This window comes from Jaculus jaculus, chromosome 14 (genome assembly GCF_020740685.1).
Source record: "Jaculus jaculus isolate mJacJac1 chromosome 14, mJacJac1.mat.Y.cur, whole genome shotgun sequence".
In the NCBI taxonomy this organism is placed as follows: domain Eukaryota; kingdom Metazoa; phylum Chordata; class Mammalia; order Rodentia; family Dipodidae; genus Jaculus; species Jaculus jaculus.
Window position 1 is genome coordinate 79,169,694 of NC_059115.1, and position 19,098 is coordinate 79,188,791.

General features: G+C 37.0%; 1 protein-coding gene across 2 annotated transcripts in view; it reads left to right on the forward strand.

The window, feature by feature from the left end:
- The window catches only part of Edil3 (EGF like repeats and discoidin domains 3), a 413,243-nt gene that overhangs the window by 376,541 nt on the left and 17,604 nt on the right, over nucleotides 1-19,098 (forward strand). For both annotated transcript variants that reach the window (XM_004651638.2, XM_045133604.1), the window contains one exon: nucleotides 11,462-11,617. In XM_004651638.2, coding sequence (XP_004651695.1) covers nucleotides 11,462-11,617 — 156 coding nt within the window. The remainder of the gene's footprint in view (nucleotides 1-11,461; nucleotides 11,618-19,098) is intronic.

Consider the following 19,098-nt stretch of genomic DNA (forward strand, 5'->3'; position numbering starts at 1 on the left):
GGCTCCTAGGGAATTGAACCTAGGTCCTTTGGCCTCAAAGCTGGCACCTTAACTGCTAAGCCATCTCCCCAGCCTGATTTTCCCTTTTTATCTTTTACATGTTTTTGGAATTTGTGGAGATCTTGGTAAGTGGGATTCCATGGGGATCACGTTTTACACTGACAAAGCCTGGGTTAATTCCACAACTATTGTCCTAAGAACTGCATGTAGCTGCCTTCCGGGAGGCCGAGAAGCTGACTTGGTCATCCACATCACTTTACTGAGCTTTGGAGAAAACCGCTTGATTCTTTAATATTTATTGTCATTATAACTAACAAGATGTTTCACACACTTGCCTGCAAAGCCCAAGGTCTCATGTTCAACTCTCCAGATCTCACATAAAGCCAGACACGCAAAGGTGAGGCCAGCACAGGTTGCGCATGCCCACTAAATGGTGCAACCATCTGGAGTTCAATTTCAGTGGCCGAGGCCCTGGCTCACCAGTTTCTCTCTGTCTCTCTCTCTCTCTCTCTCTCTCTCTCTCTCTCTCTCTCTCTTTCTCTCTCTTTATCAAAAATAAAGCATTAAATAAGATGATGGATGTGAAAATGATCTGAATAAATAAACCCATATTGCTCAATGTTTTTAATTTTTTTATTGACATTTTATTTACTTATAGACAATAAACCATGATAATTCCCTCCCCTTACCCACTTTCCTCTTCACAACTTCACTCTCCATCATATCCCCTCCATCTCTGGTAGTCTTTCTTTTATTTTGAGGTCATCGTCATTCACTTCTATTATGAGGCTCTTGTGAAGATAGTGCTAGGCACTGTGAAGTCATGAATATCAAGGCCAATTTCTGTCTGGAAAGTTGCATAGTAAGGAGTGGCACTTCCTTTAGCACTTATTTTCTTTCTGCCACCTCTCCTGCAGTGGACCCTGAGCCTTGGAGGGTGTGATAGAGATGTTTCAGTGCTGGACACTCCTCTGTCCCTTCTCAGCATTATGTTGCCTTTTGGTCATCCCAGTGGTCACCACCATCTGAAAAGAGAAGCTTCTCTAACCAAGAGTGAGCATAGCATTAACATATGAATATGAGCATTAAGTGTAGTGCATTCAGGGCAGTTTGATGAGAATAATATATGCATTTAGCCAGACAAGAGCAGGCTTTATACCCATAAAGCTCATGACCTCCCCTGCCATAGGCTTTTGGTTAGGTTTTTAGTACTTGGCACGTATTCCCTCACATAGAGTGGGCCCTCAGGCCAAGTGAGAGCAGTTGGTTTCCCCCAGGGCAGACATGCCACTATTGCACTCATTTGGTCATTTGGCCAATCTGGCCAAACTTGAGGCTTCCAGTGTCCACTGTTTTCATGACTGATGACTTTCATCTCCCATTGGGCTGAATGCAGTGCAGCTTTTTCAGTTTTCATTTGATTGGTCTATAGGGAGAAGGTTTTCAGCTCAGCACCAGCTTAATTTCTCAGTGACCTTGCTGCCCAGGCATGTGAAGTCTACAGCAATAGGGTCTTACCAACTGTTACTCATGGGAAACCAAGGGACATGGCAATAGCCTCTAATGTTTTAGAGGCAACAGGGACCTCCCTGGCCAACAACTCACTGGAAGGTATCCCATCCCTGACACTGAAAATTTTCTAGTCAGATTGTTCAATTTTTAAGGTAATTAATTTATATTTTATTATATATATATAATATTATATATTATAATTATATATATATAATATTATATATATACACACACACACACATATATATAGATAGAGGGGGGAGAGAATGGATATGTTAGGGCCCCTGCCTCTGCAAATGAACTCCAGATGCATGTGACACTTTATGCATCTGGCTTTGCTTGGGAATTGAACCAAGGATAGGCAGGCTTTACAAGCATGTGCCTGTAACCACTATGCTGTCCCTCGAGCCCCTGGATAATTGCTCTTTAAGAGTGAGAATCTTGGCCTTCTATCTCTCTCTGTTCACAAAGAATTAAATAATCAAAAGAGGGAGATACTAAAAGAAATGGAATGAATATTTTAAAATATACAAACTTCTCAAAACCCTTTAAATCACACGTTTTTCCCAGAAAACAGTCACCAGCTTGAAAAAAAAACCACTTTATTCTAGCCAAATGGAATAAAAGAAAGCATCACGCCATCTAGCGATGCTCTCATAAAGTAATGATTATTTGTAGTATTTATTTTAAGACTAGAGCAAACCACATAACAGCCATATTTGTACATATGAGGGGAATAAATACATAAATTATTTAACATAAAAATTGAAAAAAAAATACATACTTGGGCTGGCAAGGTGGCTTAGCAGTTTAGGTGCTTGCCTGCAAAGCCAAAGGACCTGTGTTCCATTTCCCAGGACCCATGTAAGCCAGATGCACAAGGTGGCTTATGTGGCTGGAGTTTGTTAGCAGTGGCTGGGGGCCTGAAGCACCCATTATCTCCCTTTCAGTCTCTCTCTCTCTCTCCATGCCTCTCCCTCTTTCTCTAATAAATCAAAAATAATAAAATAAAATCCAAAAATTACATACTTACAACAATTATATGTTCCTAAGCCAAACCAAATGTGTACATAAAGTCCAAAGGCCTAGAGGAAAATTTAAAAGGAAAAGGTACCAGAAGTTATGGATATAAATAAATTTAACTAATATAAGTAAGTAAGTCTTTTTAGTCTCACAAAATTTACAATCACAAATATAACATCACACTTGAATAAGAAAAGTTCAAATTTGTATGTGCAATACATAGTTACATAGTAAACCAGGGAATATACAAAAAATAGAAACCATATATTGGTGTTACATAAATATGTCTCAAAAGTGTGTAACAGATTGCCCAGTGGTTCATGGTTTTTCCTGTATAAGTCCTGAGGAGGCCTAAGTCTGCCTGAATTAAAATTTTCAGAATTCAAATAAGCAGTCTGAAATGGCCACACAACATATCTGTAATTCCAGTCCTGTGGGGGAGCAGAGACCTGAGGACCTCTGTGAATGGAAAGCTCTGGAATTAGTAAGAAGCTATATTTCAAGGAAAATCCAGGTGGGAGAATGATAGAGGGAACAGCCACAGCAATTGCAGCCATGGGGCACTGCATCCACACAGACACATACATGCACCACACACTTCACATACACCCAACTCATGTACCACATACACCACACCACATACACTATGCACATTCAAAACAAAAGAACATATTTTCTCCAAAAAGGGATTGCTAAAAGACATTAAATAGACAGACATTGGTGAGAATGGGCAACTATATAAAGGAAATATGAATTAAATGAAAATGACATTAAAGTACATGTAATTTTAAATGTTATTTTTTCAGAGTGACAGTGATATACAATTTTCTAAGACAGGATTTGGGAGAATATTGAATACATGAAGAAAATTCTTTATGCTGCAGATAGAAGTATGCAGTATTTCTGGACACAAATGAAACATGTATACTATGTCTCAAATAGCCATTCTTATACCTATAATAAAGCAGTTGTAGCAATAAGAAAGCAAATGTAAAGAGTTTACAGACATTTTGCTTATATCCGGTAAAATAATTTTCATATATCATATACCTGTAATAGATAACATAAAATGGCCACCATAAAGTCTTATTTTCACAGAGAACATCCGTGGTGAAAATACACCATAAAGTCTTATTTTCACAGAGAACATCCGTGGTGAAAAATACAAAAATTGCAATACTATTTGTACACTGAGTCAACTTTATGACCATATATGGAAACAAGAAATCAACATATTGTTTTAGATATGATTCCTTTGGTTAACCAACTTTAATTTGATGTTGTCTTTAGGAAATACAGAATTATTGGCCATAATGATAGGACTGATTTTTTTCTTTTCCTGAAAGTATAGACTATAATAGAAATACTTAAAGTGGAGCAGAGTATATGTTTTTGGTTTATAATTAAATGCCCTTATACGTAACATGAAAAAAATATTTTATTTATTTTTTAGAGAAAGAGATAGAGAGACAGATAACAACAGAATGGGCACACCAGGACCTGTAGCCACTGCAAACAAACTCCATACACATGGGCCACCTTGGCCATCTGGCTTAAGTGGCTACTGGGGTAGTGAATCTGGGTCCTTAGTCTTCTCAGGCAAGTGCCTTAACCACCAAGCCCTCTTTCCAGCAGGAATATTTTATTAAAAAATCTTTAACTACCTTAACAACAGAAATTAACTAGTGAAATTGGAAGAAAAAGTACAATAATTTCCTAGCAATATAGATGAAAAGTGTATGCAACTTCTGGTAACTCACATTAGTTGATAAATGCCAAGTATTTTCTTAAACACACACATAAAATGATGGTGAAAAAATTGGCTTCATCACTGTCTTTATAATTTTTTTTCTACACAGCACACAATTACATCTACTATGAAAAATAGTCTTTTAATACAATTGTCAGCTATAAAATATTCATAATTATCATGCTGTTTCCCAAGTTGAAAACTGAGCAGTTGAACTAACTTACTCTGAACAGACACCTGTAAGATGTTAACATTCAAAAGAAGGCTGTAGATTTGGGTACAGTTCAAATTGACATATGCTCATGTCCAGCTTGTAATTGAAGGTAAGTGTTAAGTATTGAATTATCTCTGTTTTGAATCCAGGAGAGATGATAGCTGGATATTTGGAATGTCCACAACATGACAGGTGGTCTCCAAAGCAGGCCACCAAGTGATCACCTGGGCACAGAAAGCTTTCCAGGGCACTAACTATGCATATGCAACACGGAGTTCTGTATGCGCAGAACATGCCATTTAAGACAACACTGAAACTGGAAAATCCTTCCAGTCCTTAAATGTTCCATCATTTTGTGATTTTATTGCACTAATTTCATATTTTAAAAATATAATATAGAAAAGACAATTGCTACTGTAAGTGTCTTAAAACATTGTGGGAAATGAAGACATATTCACTAAAGGGAAGATTTCAATAATGTATTCTCAAATTTCACATGCTATCAGGCTTCCACACTATTTTAAGACTTTAAAGGCTTAGGACTAACAGACCAAATTCAACGAAGAGAAAATAAGAAAATTTATCACATGGCACAATTAGCTTGTGTACATGAACCAAAAGTATAGTGAGCACATGATAATAGTATTGTTCAAAATGCAAGTGCATGGCTGGAGAGATGGCTCAGCAGTTAAGGCACTTGCCTGCAAATCTTAAGGACCAGAGTTTGATTCTTCAATACCAAACAGAGAGCCAGATGCACAAGGTGGAACATGCATCTGAAGTTAATTTGCAGTGGCTGGAGGCCCTTGTGCATCCATTCTCTCAATCTCTCAATCAATGTCTCTCTCTCTCCCTCTCAAATGCATAATTAAAATTTAAAAGTTAAAAAAAAGAATGTTAGAAGCACATGTTGGGTTATTTCTGAGACATTTCCTCCTACCCATATCTGACGGCTAACCCCATGAGGCAGAACGTGAGATAATACAGAGTTCGAGCTCATACTTTTGGGCACATTTCTATGTAGTCATTTTGATTTAAGAATTTTTACTTGTTGTTAAGAATGCATAGTAATGTTGGGCTGAAGAGATGGCTTAGCAGTTAAGACATTTGTCTGTGAAGCCTAAGGCCCCAGATTTGATTCCCCAGTATCCACATAAGCCAGATGCACAAGGTGGCACGTGTGTCTGAAGTTTGTTTGCAGTGGCTAGAATTCCTGGTGTACCCATTCTCTGCTTACCTTTCTCTCTCTTTCTTTCTCAAATAAATAAATATAAATAAGCATAAAATACTGAAAGTATAAGTTATAGAGAGAATTGAACTATTTGGTATTGTATGCAACGGTTTCATATAATATTAAGGCAACATGTACCTTCATGAAGTATGCATGCAATTCTACCATGCTTAACTAGCATGCATGAAGACTTACCCTGGATTCTTAGCTTCATAAAAACAAGTACGTATTGAAAACAATGTTCCCTAAATAATTTATCCATAATGTATGTGCATTCTGTATCCATGAATCCAACCACCTATGGATTAATATTTTGGATAAAAAGTGAGCTTCTATACTGAATATATAGTGATGTTTGTCTTTCACTATAAAACAATAAAGTATAACACCAATTCATAAACAATTTACATTATTCAGATTTTTTTAAAATATTTTTTGTTCATTTTTTATTTATTTATTTGAGAGTGAAAGACACAGAGAGAAAGACAGATAGAGGGAGAGAGAAAGAATGGGCGAGCCAGGGCTTCCAGCCACTACAAACGAACTCCAGACATGTGCGCCCCCTTGTGCATCTGGCTAACGTGGGATCTGGGGAACCAGGCCTCGAACCGGGGTCCTTACGCTTCACAGGCAAGCGCTTAACCGCTAAGCCATCTCTCTCCAGCCCAGATATTCAGATTTTTAATGCATAGGATACTGCTTATTATATGCAAGTGCCAGTGTATATAAGGAAATGAGCAATGAAAGATATAACTATTCATTAGGGGTCCTAAACTGCTATCAGTGGATACCAAGCAATGACTACAGCAGTTATGTGAGCATCAGTGTTGTTTGTGTTTCATGACTTAATTTTACAAAGCTCCAGGAATTGCAAAATATGAGCTCAAAACTGAACTGTATGAAGGCAAGCACCAAGGTACCGTCCTGGCGCGGGCTCCACTCGCTGTTCCTGCGTGCTTCCTTCCACTTCTCCCTGCCCTCATCCCTGTGGCTGCAGGTCCTTGGAAGCCACTCACGCTGCCTATCTTCTCCCAAGAAGCTGCTGTTCAGACCCCACGCAGACATCTGAATTGAGTTTTTCTTGACCTTTCTCAAATCTTACAGATGTTCTAAAATGCTGTGCTAGCTCAATCCAGTCTGAAAATATGTTATGTTTAGTAAAACATTACAGGATTTTTTACAAAAGGCTTGTGTTTCTACATAATGCTTGTTGCAGCCACCTCCTTATTACTTGGGCAAACATCCAAGAAGACACAGTTTATGTGAGGAATGGGTTTGTTTCAGGCTTACGAAATCCAGGGTAAATTCCATCGACTGCAGAAGAAGTTGCTTCCTTCCATACAGCACAGAGAGAAACTATGCAGCAAGCACACATGGCCAGCAAGGGGGAACTGCCCGAGCCCACGCTGCTCTGAAGGTAGGCAGTAGTGCTGTCCTGAAGACCCGCCCCCAGGCAGCTGTAGGGTTGGACTTCTGGATACTCCCCCTGTGAAACATCCCCTTGAGCAGGGATCTGCTGGCTAAGGGCTGAAGCTGCAAGAGTGAGCAAGAGAGGGAGAGAGAGAGAGAGAGAGTGAACACATGAGTAGCCGGGACCTCCAGCCACTGCAAAGGAACTCCTGAAGCATGCACCACCTTGTGCATTTGACTTTGTGGGTCTAGGAGAATCGCACCTGGGTCCTTAGGTTTCACAGGCAGTCACCTTAACTGCCAAGCCATTTCTCCAGCCCAAAGTTCAAGTTTGGTTTCTTGGTCTGTGTTTTCACATTAAGGTCTCACTGTAGCCCAGGCTGACCTGGAACTCACTCTGTATCTTCAGGGGGGACTTGAACCCACACCAGTCCTCCTCCTGCTCCTGCCTACCTGGCGCCGGGAGGAGAGGTGTGCACCACTGAACCCGGCTTGCAAGCTCCGTTTAATGAAGCCCCTCTCTGTGCGGCCATACATTTAAACTATCACCTCCAAACTACCACAGGGTTCATTTACTGTCACTTACCTTGGGTCATGGAAACCTCTCTCTAGAAGTGCTACACTCAATTACAATGAAGTAAATCACCCAGAAAATGTAGTCTGATTTTCTATATTTGAATTATTTTTAAAATCATTTCTTCATTGATATATAAATCAATATTTGCATTGAGATGTAAAGTATTTCATAAAGTTTGTATTGTTTTTCTTAGCTATTTCACTCATATGTGTAAATTTAAGTCATTTCAGTTTTTCTGTATTTTAAAATAAAATTATTATTCTTACGTAAATCCTTAAAGTTCAATCAAAATATATTACCTTCTTCTAAAAAATATGTGTTGATACTATTTCCTTGTTTCTATGTCCTGTTAACAAGATTCTATAGGACTGACTTTGTAATCCCTAAATTAACTTATATCATTTTCTAATTAAAGTCTTCTGTACTTCCTTTTCTATTTATTGTTGTATGTATTTTGCAAACATGCATTCATTTTATCCCCATAAAATCCTCTGAAGACTGTTGTATTCACTTTTCTGATTCAAAAAGATGTTGATAGGGAAAATGCTGTGTTCAGGGTCATGTAGGTAGTTTGGGAATCCACACCATGCAGCCGCGTTAGAGTCAGCTGTCTGTCCAATCATATTCGCAGCTGTCTGTCCAGTCATATTCACAAAGACCAAGGAGCGGTGGAGCTGATGGCCCGGCCAGAAATGGCCTGATGCCACCATACGCGGCTGTGCTTCCTCAGCAAACATCATCTCGCACAGGAAAACCGTACCAAGATAGCCTTCTCTTCTACAAAGCAGGACCCCTTTCTTTTCCCCGGATCTGATCTTAGCCATGGAGCCTACTTAGAAAGCAGTTCTAGTTTAATCCAGTAAAACTTCATTAGGGAATTGTTATGTGTAAAGTATACTTAATACAGTCATGCAGGACAGGGCATTAAGCCAGGAGCCAGCTCAGTGCTTTAATTAAACTATTCTATTTGAGTCAAACTGCTGTTGGCAGTTCAACATCTACTGAGAAGATCTGAAAGGGGACAGAGCGTTGTTAGCCAGGACCAAGCATTGGGTCCTGGAGAAAGAACTTTTCTAAAACCGTCCTTCATGCTGAACTCCAGGAATTATTTCCTCAACTGTGCTTTTCTTTTCTCATGGTGATTTCTATGCATTCCCTATTTCAACAACCTCATAATATGTGTGAGCTGCTGATTATTTTTGTAGTGAAAGAAGCTTTCTTAGATCTGGTATTCTCAGTGTAATGGAGCAAATTTTAGCACAAAGTCCAGATTGAAACAGATTGCTGCCTATGCTACCTACTTCAGAATAAAAGCTGGTTTCATTGCAACAGAAAAGGAAAAAAAAATGTATATATATGTTTGTATATATATATATGTTTCTAGATTTTGTAAACATGTTAGAGAAGAGGAGTAGTTAAGAGTGGGAGAAAAGCCTATCTGCTAGAGAGAGCCCAGACGCACAGCCTAGAAGAGAGCCTCTTGGCCAAGCAGAAAGCCCAGCCAACCGCGAGGCCCAAACAGAAGAGGACTTGCTGGATCCTCTGCACATCTCCTAAGCGAGGACTCAACGGGGCTCAGGGCCGAGGGTGCCCATGTCCTTGGTGACAGAGCTCCTGCGTGTTTGCAGTCTGTGATGGCTGCACAGTGACTCAGAGCCCTGCCGGGCAGTTTTACTTTACTCGCTTGGCGTTCTGTTAACCACTACATGAATGCCGACAGAACGAAGGGCATTTTGACTGGCAGCAGCCTATAACCAAGGATCTCTGAAAAACTACGCTGTGATTTAGGAAACAGCAGAAGCAAGCCTTATTTTCAAGTTCAGACAGCCGGAGAATAGAGAGAAAATTCACAATGAAGCATAGAGCTCTCCTAGAGTTGCAAATCCAGGGTTGTTGTTTGTTTGTTTGTTTGTTTGACATGGATTTGCTGTCAGTTTGATAACTGGGGTGATTCTTTAAAAAGTTTTGAAGTACTCACAGACAATGGGGGAAAATCATTCAAAAAATTAAAAATGTAGTTCACTGCAATGAAAATTCATATACAGTGTGGCATCTAAATACACAACCCAGAATCCAGGGTCTTTTTCTATCATATACTATGTTATGTTACTTCCATAGGCAACAAATTTTTCACATGTAGAGTGGAGATAACAGCTTATATTATGTGCTCAATGAAAGGACTACATGTGGGACCCACAAGGTACACAAGGAACACATGAGCCATCAATGATTTCTCAGGGTATTAACCTATTGACATCCTTCATTCGGGCTTATTTACTGTACAAGATGTTCTAGATGACATAGTACAGGTTACAAAAAGAAGAAAAGCAATCACTGATCATTGTTTCCTTCTGAAACAATGTTTCAATAAAGCATTAAAGATATTTCTCTGTCCTAATCCTGTATATTATTTTAGCTTAATAATTCAAATTCATGTTTCAGAATGTAAATGATAGTCTTATGAAGATGCAGCTAAACACATACGCAAATATACATATACCCAAATGGTAACTCATTAGGAATATGTGCACATCTCTTTCACTGGGTATCTACATCTTTTCTTCCTCTGCACATTCACCTCAGCTCTGTTATTCTGCTGCTATTCATGGCCTGCATCTGACCCACAGTATTCTATTTGTGGGAACCTTACAGGATAGAGGATCTGATATAGAAACAAAGAACATAGGGGTTTGAAGTACCAGGCTCACACACGGGATTGTGGCAGTGTGATAAGATCAAGGACATAGCATGGAACTTAATCATAGGAAGCAGATGGAAATAGATGTTTTGTTTTGTTTTTCAACAGGATTAGAGGAGAATCTATAGACCAAGGAACACAAGTAAAAAGTACAAGTAATTTACAAGAACTGCCCATCTGAGAGGAAAGTTCAAGATTTGGTATTAGTTAGAATTATAAGTTGTAAGAAAATGTAAAAATTAGAGAGTAAAAAGGGCAAGTTTGGAACTATTTTATGTTACTTATTCTGTGACCAAAAAGCATCTTTTACTCCTGGACTGCTATTACATTTTTACTATTTTAATACTTTTACTAGAGTGTCATTGTCCCATTCCTTCTAAATATATATTTTGCAAGGGAAAAGGAACATTATGACCCAGATCCCACAACTTAGGGCCACATTCTGAACCTCCTTCAGTTTGGAACACTTGATGTTATCCTCAAACTTCTTAGGGTTGTAGCTTTCTGAAAGTTAATTTGCAATTCATAATGTCTACTGTTATTAAGTTATATATTCCTGAGTGGAATAGGATTAATAGAAACAATATTAATCTTATTTAATGTTTAATTGTGAAGCACCTAATAACATTTTTCTTCTTCTGTACATAAATATTTTATTTTTGTTATGATGGAATTGATCGAGTAAAGCAGTAGGTTAAATTATAATAAAATTGTAGGTCTGGAGATTAATGGTCAATCTCACAACCAAGCAACTGAGTGAAAGAAAGAAAAATCGAATGTAAAATGAGTTGGTATACTGTCAGAACTACTGACTTGCTTTAAAATGTCCAAAATGATTGTAAAGGAAATTTTGAATTACATGTAGCTAGTAACAAAATCAAAGTTATAAATCAATGACAAACTCTTTCATCCTTTTCAAAATACAAGTAACTAGGTGGGTGTCTCACTTAACCTGTGGTTCTTTTAATTTACACATCACTTGAACTCAAGAAATTTGTAATTTGCAGTGGATCCACTTGTATTAATGTATGTGCTATACTTTCTAGGTGGATCTTCTTGTCCCTACCAAAGTGACCGGCATCATCACACAAGGAGCAAAAGATTTTGGTCATGTTCAGTTTGTTGGTTCATACAAACTAGCTTACAGCAATGATGGAGAACACTGGACCGTGTACCAGGATGAAAAACAGAGAAAAGATAAGGTAAGGCATTCATGCTGTGTGGAGTTCCAAGTGGAGGAGTCATCTTATTCAAGATGGAATCACTATGTTATTCATTAAATAGTTACTGCATATGCTATAATCCATGCAAAGTAAACAGTTTTGAAGAGAAGAGTCTGTAGTAGAGTATAATAAAGTGCAATCTATAGAAAAACACATTTGCTCTCAGGCAAAAAAAACTCTCCCCATATTATGAGTTGCATGAGATTTGTTCATGTTAAGCTTACTTTACTTTTTTAAATATACAGCTTAACAATTTACCATAATTGAGAAGCATGCCAGGACTACATTCATAATTAAAGTAAATTGGTGCTATTAGGCAAATATTCATCTGAGAAAAATATTTTTAAAGCTAACTATTTTTTAAATATTTCACATTTCCATGATTATGATAAAAATATTAGAGATTGACAAATTTTGATTATTACAGTTGATAATCAACATAAAAATAACATTTGTCTGCTCAATTTGCTTGATGGATTTTAATTTACATTTTGTAAACACTTTTTGAATAGTGATCTTTCATATATAATTAAATATATACACGCCATAAACGGTCTAAGTATAAAGTTTCTAACTTTTAAAATTCTTACTATTTTGAACATTTTTTTCATTTATGTGTTGTTATCGATTTCTATGGCACATGGAGAAAGATATGCTTAGGGGTAATATCAGTGCCTAATTCTATCCATGTATATATAAAATATAAGACTAATGGTATGATTTAGTTCAATGCTTAGAGACTTTATGCACACAACTCTACCCTTCTGAAGTTATCAAGGACAATTTTCATCACAAGGATTTGAGGAAAACTACAACAAATGCATGCAATCCCACTGTCTCTAAGTTAATAACTTTTCATGTTATATAATCCTGTTTGCCCTCACTGTTATTGCATTTTGAACCAATGTAGATGTTCATAATACTTTTCTTTATTGAAGTGCTCAAAGCAGAGAATTTATAAATTTCCCCAGAAACACTCAGCATGGAATGATTACTTCAGTGAGACCCTGGCGGGAGAGTTCACCCAAACTTCACTGTGGATGAGGCGTTGGTAAACTTGCACAGACACATCTGTTTGCAGATGCACAGCTCAGAACACAGATGTTTAACACCAAAGAGCACACATGTATTACAAAAAGTCTTAAGAACTGGTATATTATCATGTGACATTTTGATTGGGCACTCTGACTCTTTACTGGAATAATGTATAATGATGTCATGTTTTAGAGTCAGTGGCATTTTAGATTAAATCAATTTTAACATTTTATAAAACTCTTCAAATACATTTAATGAACTAAAAGCAAATTTTGATGTAATTGATAGTAAATAATGATTTTACTTCTATCACTGCTTATAGTGCGCACTCTACAGAGTTTTATGTTTCTTAATATAAAGTTTTAGGGATTGGAGTGATGGCTCAGTCAGTAAGTGCTTACTGTACATTTGAAAATCGAGTTTGAATCCCCATAACCAGCTAAAATGAGGCACATATGGGGCATGTGACCCTAACCCTCACCAGGCAAAGACAGGGATCTTCTATCCCCAAGGCAAGCTAGTGAGCTAGACTACCTGAATCAAAAAGTAAGCCTTATCTCAATAAATAAGGTTGAAAGAAATCAAGAAATAATTTTGATGCCTAGCTTTGTGCTGTACGTGTGCCAACACTGGCATATACACATTGCCCACATATATGCAAATACATGTGCACAACAGTGCAAAACACACACATACCCATCCAAAACAATGTCCCACAAGATGTATTTTTAAAGCACTATAGATTACTGCATTCAAATTAATTTTAAGACAGTTAGAACTTTTTATTTTTCTCTAATGTTTACTAAAAACACATAAGTGAGTGGAATTCTTAAGTAGAATATTTGGTAAAGAAATGCAAGAATATAGTTAGCTCAAGTCTTTAAGCCCAACACTCAGGAGGAAGAAGCAGGAGAATTCCCACAGGTTTGAGGCTATCCTACACTACAGGTGAGATTCTCTATAAAGAGAAAAGAAAAAAAAATCAGCATTTTTAAATACTTCTTTATCTCCACTCAAATATGTATGTTAGCAATTATATGTATTTTAACTTTGATAGGATAGATATTTGTTTATTAACACACTTAATCTCATTATCACAGCCTGAAATATATACAAATTGCTCTGCCAAATTGCTTGATAAAGTTTTCAAGTTTTATATGGCCTCACAGTTTCATCTACTGTGTGGTGTTGCTGAGAGGAAAGAGGAGATCTATCACCACAATTTTGAACTTGTCTAATTCACCTTCCCGTTATATAACAGATGTCTTTATATATTTTAATTTCTGTTAAAATATTCATAAACAAGCCAGGCGTGGTGATGCACGCCCTTGATCCCAGCATTTGGGAGCCAGAGGTAGGAGGATCACAGAGAGTTTAAGCCCACCCTGAGACTACATAATGAATTCCAGGTTTGTCTGAGCAAGAGTGAGACCCTACATTGAAAAACCAATTTACAAACCAGTTTGTATTGTCAATTCCATTGTAAATGATCCCTTTATTGTGTGATTTTTTTTTGCTCTGAAATCCAATTTGGTACTAAGAGAAATTTAACTATTCTTTTCATTACCTTGGTGTGTATTTTTTAATCCTTTTAACCTGTCTGTGTTAATCTGTCTGAAATGTATTTCTTCTGTGTGTTGGATAGTTGGATTTCTTCCTTAATTAATAATAGTCTATATATGCTTCTTTAACTGGAGCATTTAAACTATTTATTTTAAGTATTATGAAATAGGCTATGTGTTAGACTTTTAGCAATTTATATTCCTATATGCTACATCTCTTTATTCTTTTTCCTCTTTTCATGGTTTCTTTTTTCAGTAATTAAAAATTTTAACAATTCAGTTCCATTTAATTTTTAGACTTAATAACTATAATGTGCTATTTTCATGATTGCTTGGTGGCTTAAGGTGTGTATATATTTTAAACTTACAAAGCCTACCTTAAATTATTGCAATGTCCTCAAGAATGGCATCAGCATGAACAAAATACTTTGTAATTATAAACACTTGTGTTTAAGAACCATTATTTTGGAGAGAGCTCTCCCAATGCACCCCTGTTAATCTGGGCCTCAATATACCTTTGGAGGTCTCCGATTATAGCCACTTCCAGCCAAGGACCATATTTATTATATGAATATGACAGTACCAAAATAAGACTCACAGAACAGAAATAGGCTCTTGCTAAACAGCTTAGAAAATTGTGTGGGAGGTGGCTCAGGCGTTAAAGGTGCTTGCTTGTAAAAGCTGCCAGCTTGGTTTCAATTCCCCAGTCACCCACACAAAGCAATATGGGCATTCATTTGTAGCAACCAGAGACCCTGCATGCCTGTGTACACACACGTGCACAAATGATTTAACAAAAAAACTAAAAGAGAAAATTATTTCTGTATTGATGTATGCTTTTCACTGAAATAATATAAGAAGAATTGGTAGACAATGTAAAAGTTGCTTTGTAATCTATGCAATCCAAGTGAAAAATTTAGCTATTTTAACACTTTAAACACTGGATCTTTGGCTAAGCTCATATTACTTAATTAAGAGTTTTAGAGTTAAATCTGGTGGTTTGCTTAAAATACTACATTGAGTCAGGCACACAGAAGCACTAAAGTTAGGTGACTATCAAGAAAGAACACAACTGATGGACAGCAGCTATACAACAAATGGAAGTACAATCTAAACAACACCAGGTAAGGTCTCATAGTTCTATCATGAGCACTTTGTATGGAAAGAGCCAACGGCATCGGCTGTCTCCAAGCTGACATGGTAAAACCACTTTAAGCTTTTGGAAATATAGACTACATATGAGTTATATGTATATCTTAATCAAAATATATACTTTTACTGGATATCAAGATAATTATTGGGTTTTATTATTATCATTGCTTTTGCTAGATATTTTACTGTTAATTTTATATAATGATTCACAAATGTTCTTTCTCTTTAGAAGGGCACAAAACATTGATTATTCTGACTTTGAATTAGCAATCACCATTTTTTAACATTGTACGAATATTACTTTCCATAGTTGCACTTCACAAAAAATTCTTCAATATCAAATGAAAATCAACTATAATTTGTCATCAAAATAAATATAATACATGAATTAAATATTTCAACAATATATCTGCAAGATAACAAATTTTTACAAATAAAGGATTCTAAAGTCATTTCATGTTTATTTTTCCTTTCAACTTCATTGACTGCTTTAACAGATTTGATGGATCTGAAAATGCAGCGTACATGTAGACAAAAGATTATTTCCAACAAACAGCCTTCAATTACCACATTTATAATAAATAATGCAAATGAAATTCTAATAATACGTGAATGTTTTTTCTGCCTATGTTTTAATAACAGACTGGCATAAATCCTCATGCATATATATAAGAGTTTCTAAGAAGACACATGCCTATATACATGTACCTGTTTATATTTGCATGTTGAAAGTCAATTGAGGCAAATAGATGCCTTACTTCTGTACATAGATCTCAGTTTCAGAATTTCTCTTCATAGCATTTGTGAAACTGTCATTTACTTTAGCATGTATTCTTTTCTCTTCTTTTTTTTAAACAAAATTTCGCATTATATCTTGTGTTATTGGGCTTATGAAGTCCTACTAATGACAGTGGATACATGCTTATATTTCTTTTTCCAATATGCACATTTTCTAACATGTAATTGACTTGTATAATTCTCACAATATGGATGCACCTCCATATTTTTTTGAAAGCCAAATGTTCCTTTGCTCTTAGGAAATGACATTTGTTTTAAACTCTTGGAGCTGTTTTATAAGCCAGGGCCTCCAGCCACTGCAAAGGAACTGCAGATGCATGTGCCCCCTTTCGCATCTGGCTTACGAGGGTCCAGGAAAATCGAACCAGGATTCTTTGGTTTTGCAGGCATATACCTTAACCACTAAGCCATCTCTCCAGCCTTGTTTTCTTTTTTATAACTGTGTTTCATAGGAAAATTGCAAAACTTGGCAGGCACTGAGTATTTAATTACTTCAGTATATAACCCAAAGTAAAACAATAATAAGTGTCAGGAGTTTATGCATGGAAAACTAAAGAAATGAAAAATGTCTTTCCTCATTCAACATATTAGTCATAAATAGCATGTACTTAAATGAATAAATTCACACTACAAGAACTTTCTCATTTGAAGAAGAAAGGAACCCAGTAAATGTTTCATTTCATCATTTTTCATGAAATTTTCAGTTTTCTTGAAACCATAATTTAAAAAATATAAGACTTTGCCCAGATATTTTAAGGAAAGAAAATCTTTAAAAAATCCTTTTTCCATTAAGGCTTTGTACATTCATAGAAATGGATGGCACACTACACGTCAAAAATAAATAAATAAACCAAAACATCTGGTTAACTCGTCTTGGTAAATTATCTCATTTAATATCTCAGAAACAAAGTCACCTGACCTTCAGACTCATAGGATGCCTAGTGAAAATCACAGCCAGGGGTGGTGACTCAAACATCAAATTTCAGCATCAGGAGGCTGAGGCAGGACAGTTTCCATAAGCCTGAGGCCAATAAGGCTACACATTGAATTCTAGGCCGGCAATAGATTATTAAACTATATATCCCAGAAGGAAAGAGAGCAAGAGTGCAAAGCACAGACAATGGCACCTACAAAGATTCTCTACAGAAGAGTCTGGAAGCTCTTCAGATTAAGAAGAAAGTGTGGGAAAGATGATTCCACTTGAACTGACACCAAATGTAAGTTTTGAAGTAAATAGGGTTGCTTTTGTTACTAGTCCAAAGAGAGTGGATATATTGTAGTAATTCCTTGGATCTTTGACCACTAACTAGTGGATAGAAATCTGTATGAATCGGTGTCTCTGAAAAAAATAGTTTAGATTTTAATATACTTACAGATTCCCTCACATATAGCTGAAATTAAACACTAGTGGCCAAAAATGTTAAATTGAAGTTATAAATTTAAGAAGTTGGGAATATATATCAAGTGGGAGAGCCTCTTGAAGGGTTGACTATGCACTCAGTCATAAATCATAAAGTATATCTTCCACTCTGTGCCAGGCACTTCATGGGGAAAATCCACGTATCTCACAGTGGAGGAAGGATCTGCTTGCCTAATGAGGAGCTCAGGAAAGGTGCACAAACTTTCATTTCATCAGTATATTTTGACAAAACAGAATCTAACCTAACAAAAATATTATCTGAAAGAGCAAGACAGGAAGAAAGCACACCAGAATTGTCAGTGTCATCAAGTTCATAACTTGTGAACAGAGGAAGAGGCCCAACTCCTTTCCGGCTTCTTTCCTTTCTTAACGTGGCTGTGAAACTAGATGTGGTAGCATCCCACCCTCATTCACGAAGCTGTCAGTCATCACGGGAGCAAACGTTCACGCCTCATAGTCACTGCAGATACCACAGAGCATCCTATAACTCCCGAACAGGCCCTTTTAAGGATCTGAAGTTAAATACAAATGCTTGAAGCCCTTCAAGTCCAGCTCACAGGAAAGAAGAGATCAGCAAAATAGCCAGTAGCCAGACTGTTCATTGGAAATTTGATTGAAGTGAAAATTTTGAGGTTAAGGAATCCTTTTGAAAGTAAATAAGAAAATGAAATACACAATGAAAATCTTGACAAAGATGCTGGGATTGGATTAAAGTGAGTGGATTATTCTTTCTAGGGGAGATACCACCTTGCTGAGCACAGGTTCAAGGACAGTTTATGTTACATTGAGCCATTTGTCTTACCCACTCAGTCTTGGCATTGCCCTCAAATAAGCCATAATGGGAGGGAAAAGAATCTGCTTTCCTGAAAGCAATTTCCAAGAACTGAATGGGTAAACCATTAGACGTACATGACAGCAAGTGAATGGTACTCCTACGTAACTGGAATCCATATACAGTTATCTTATTTCACTTACTAAGGTGGCTGGAGGATGATGCAAATGAAACTAAAATCAAGGAGACAATAATACAATTCCAGCCTTGTCTATAAGGATTGTTATTTAAATGAACTCCATTACTACCAATGATTTAGAAATTGTTGTAATTCAAAACTGTGAAACCTGATGATGATTGAAGGAAACAGACTCTGGAGCATGTAAATTATGAATTCTTGAGCTTATTTAGGGAGAAATTATGAGGTTTACTTAGCAGGAATTGGCATCCAGAGGAAGACTAGCAAGATTCAGGGCAGAAGGGAATTCCTCTCCCTGCCCAGCAGGAAGGGAAGGTGAGGGAGTGAGAGGCTGGAGGCGAAGCCATGGCAAGCGACCATGCACGTGGACGATGAACCGCGGAGCCAAGCCAAAGCACTTAGAAGTAATGCATGCATCGTCGTGTTGTGGGCATTCTCTGCAAAGGTCTTTCCAACGCCAGCATGAGTGAAAGTCGAGGACTTTATTTACCCAGAGGCCAAAAAGCTTGCCTCATCTTTTTT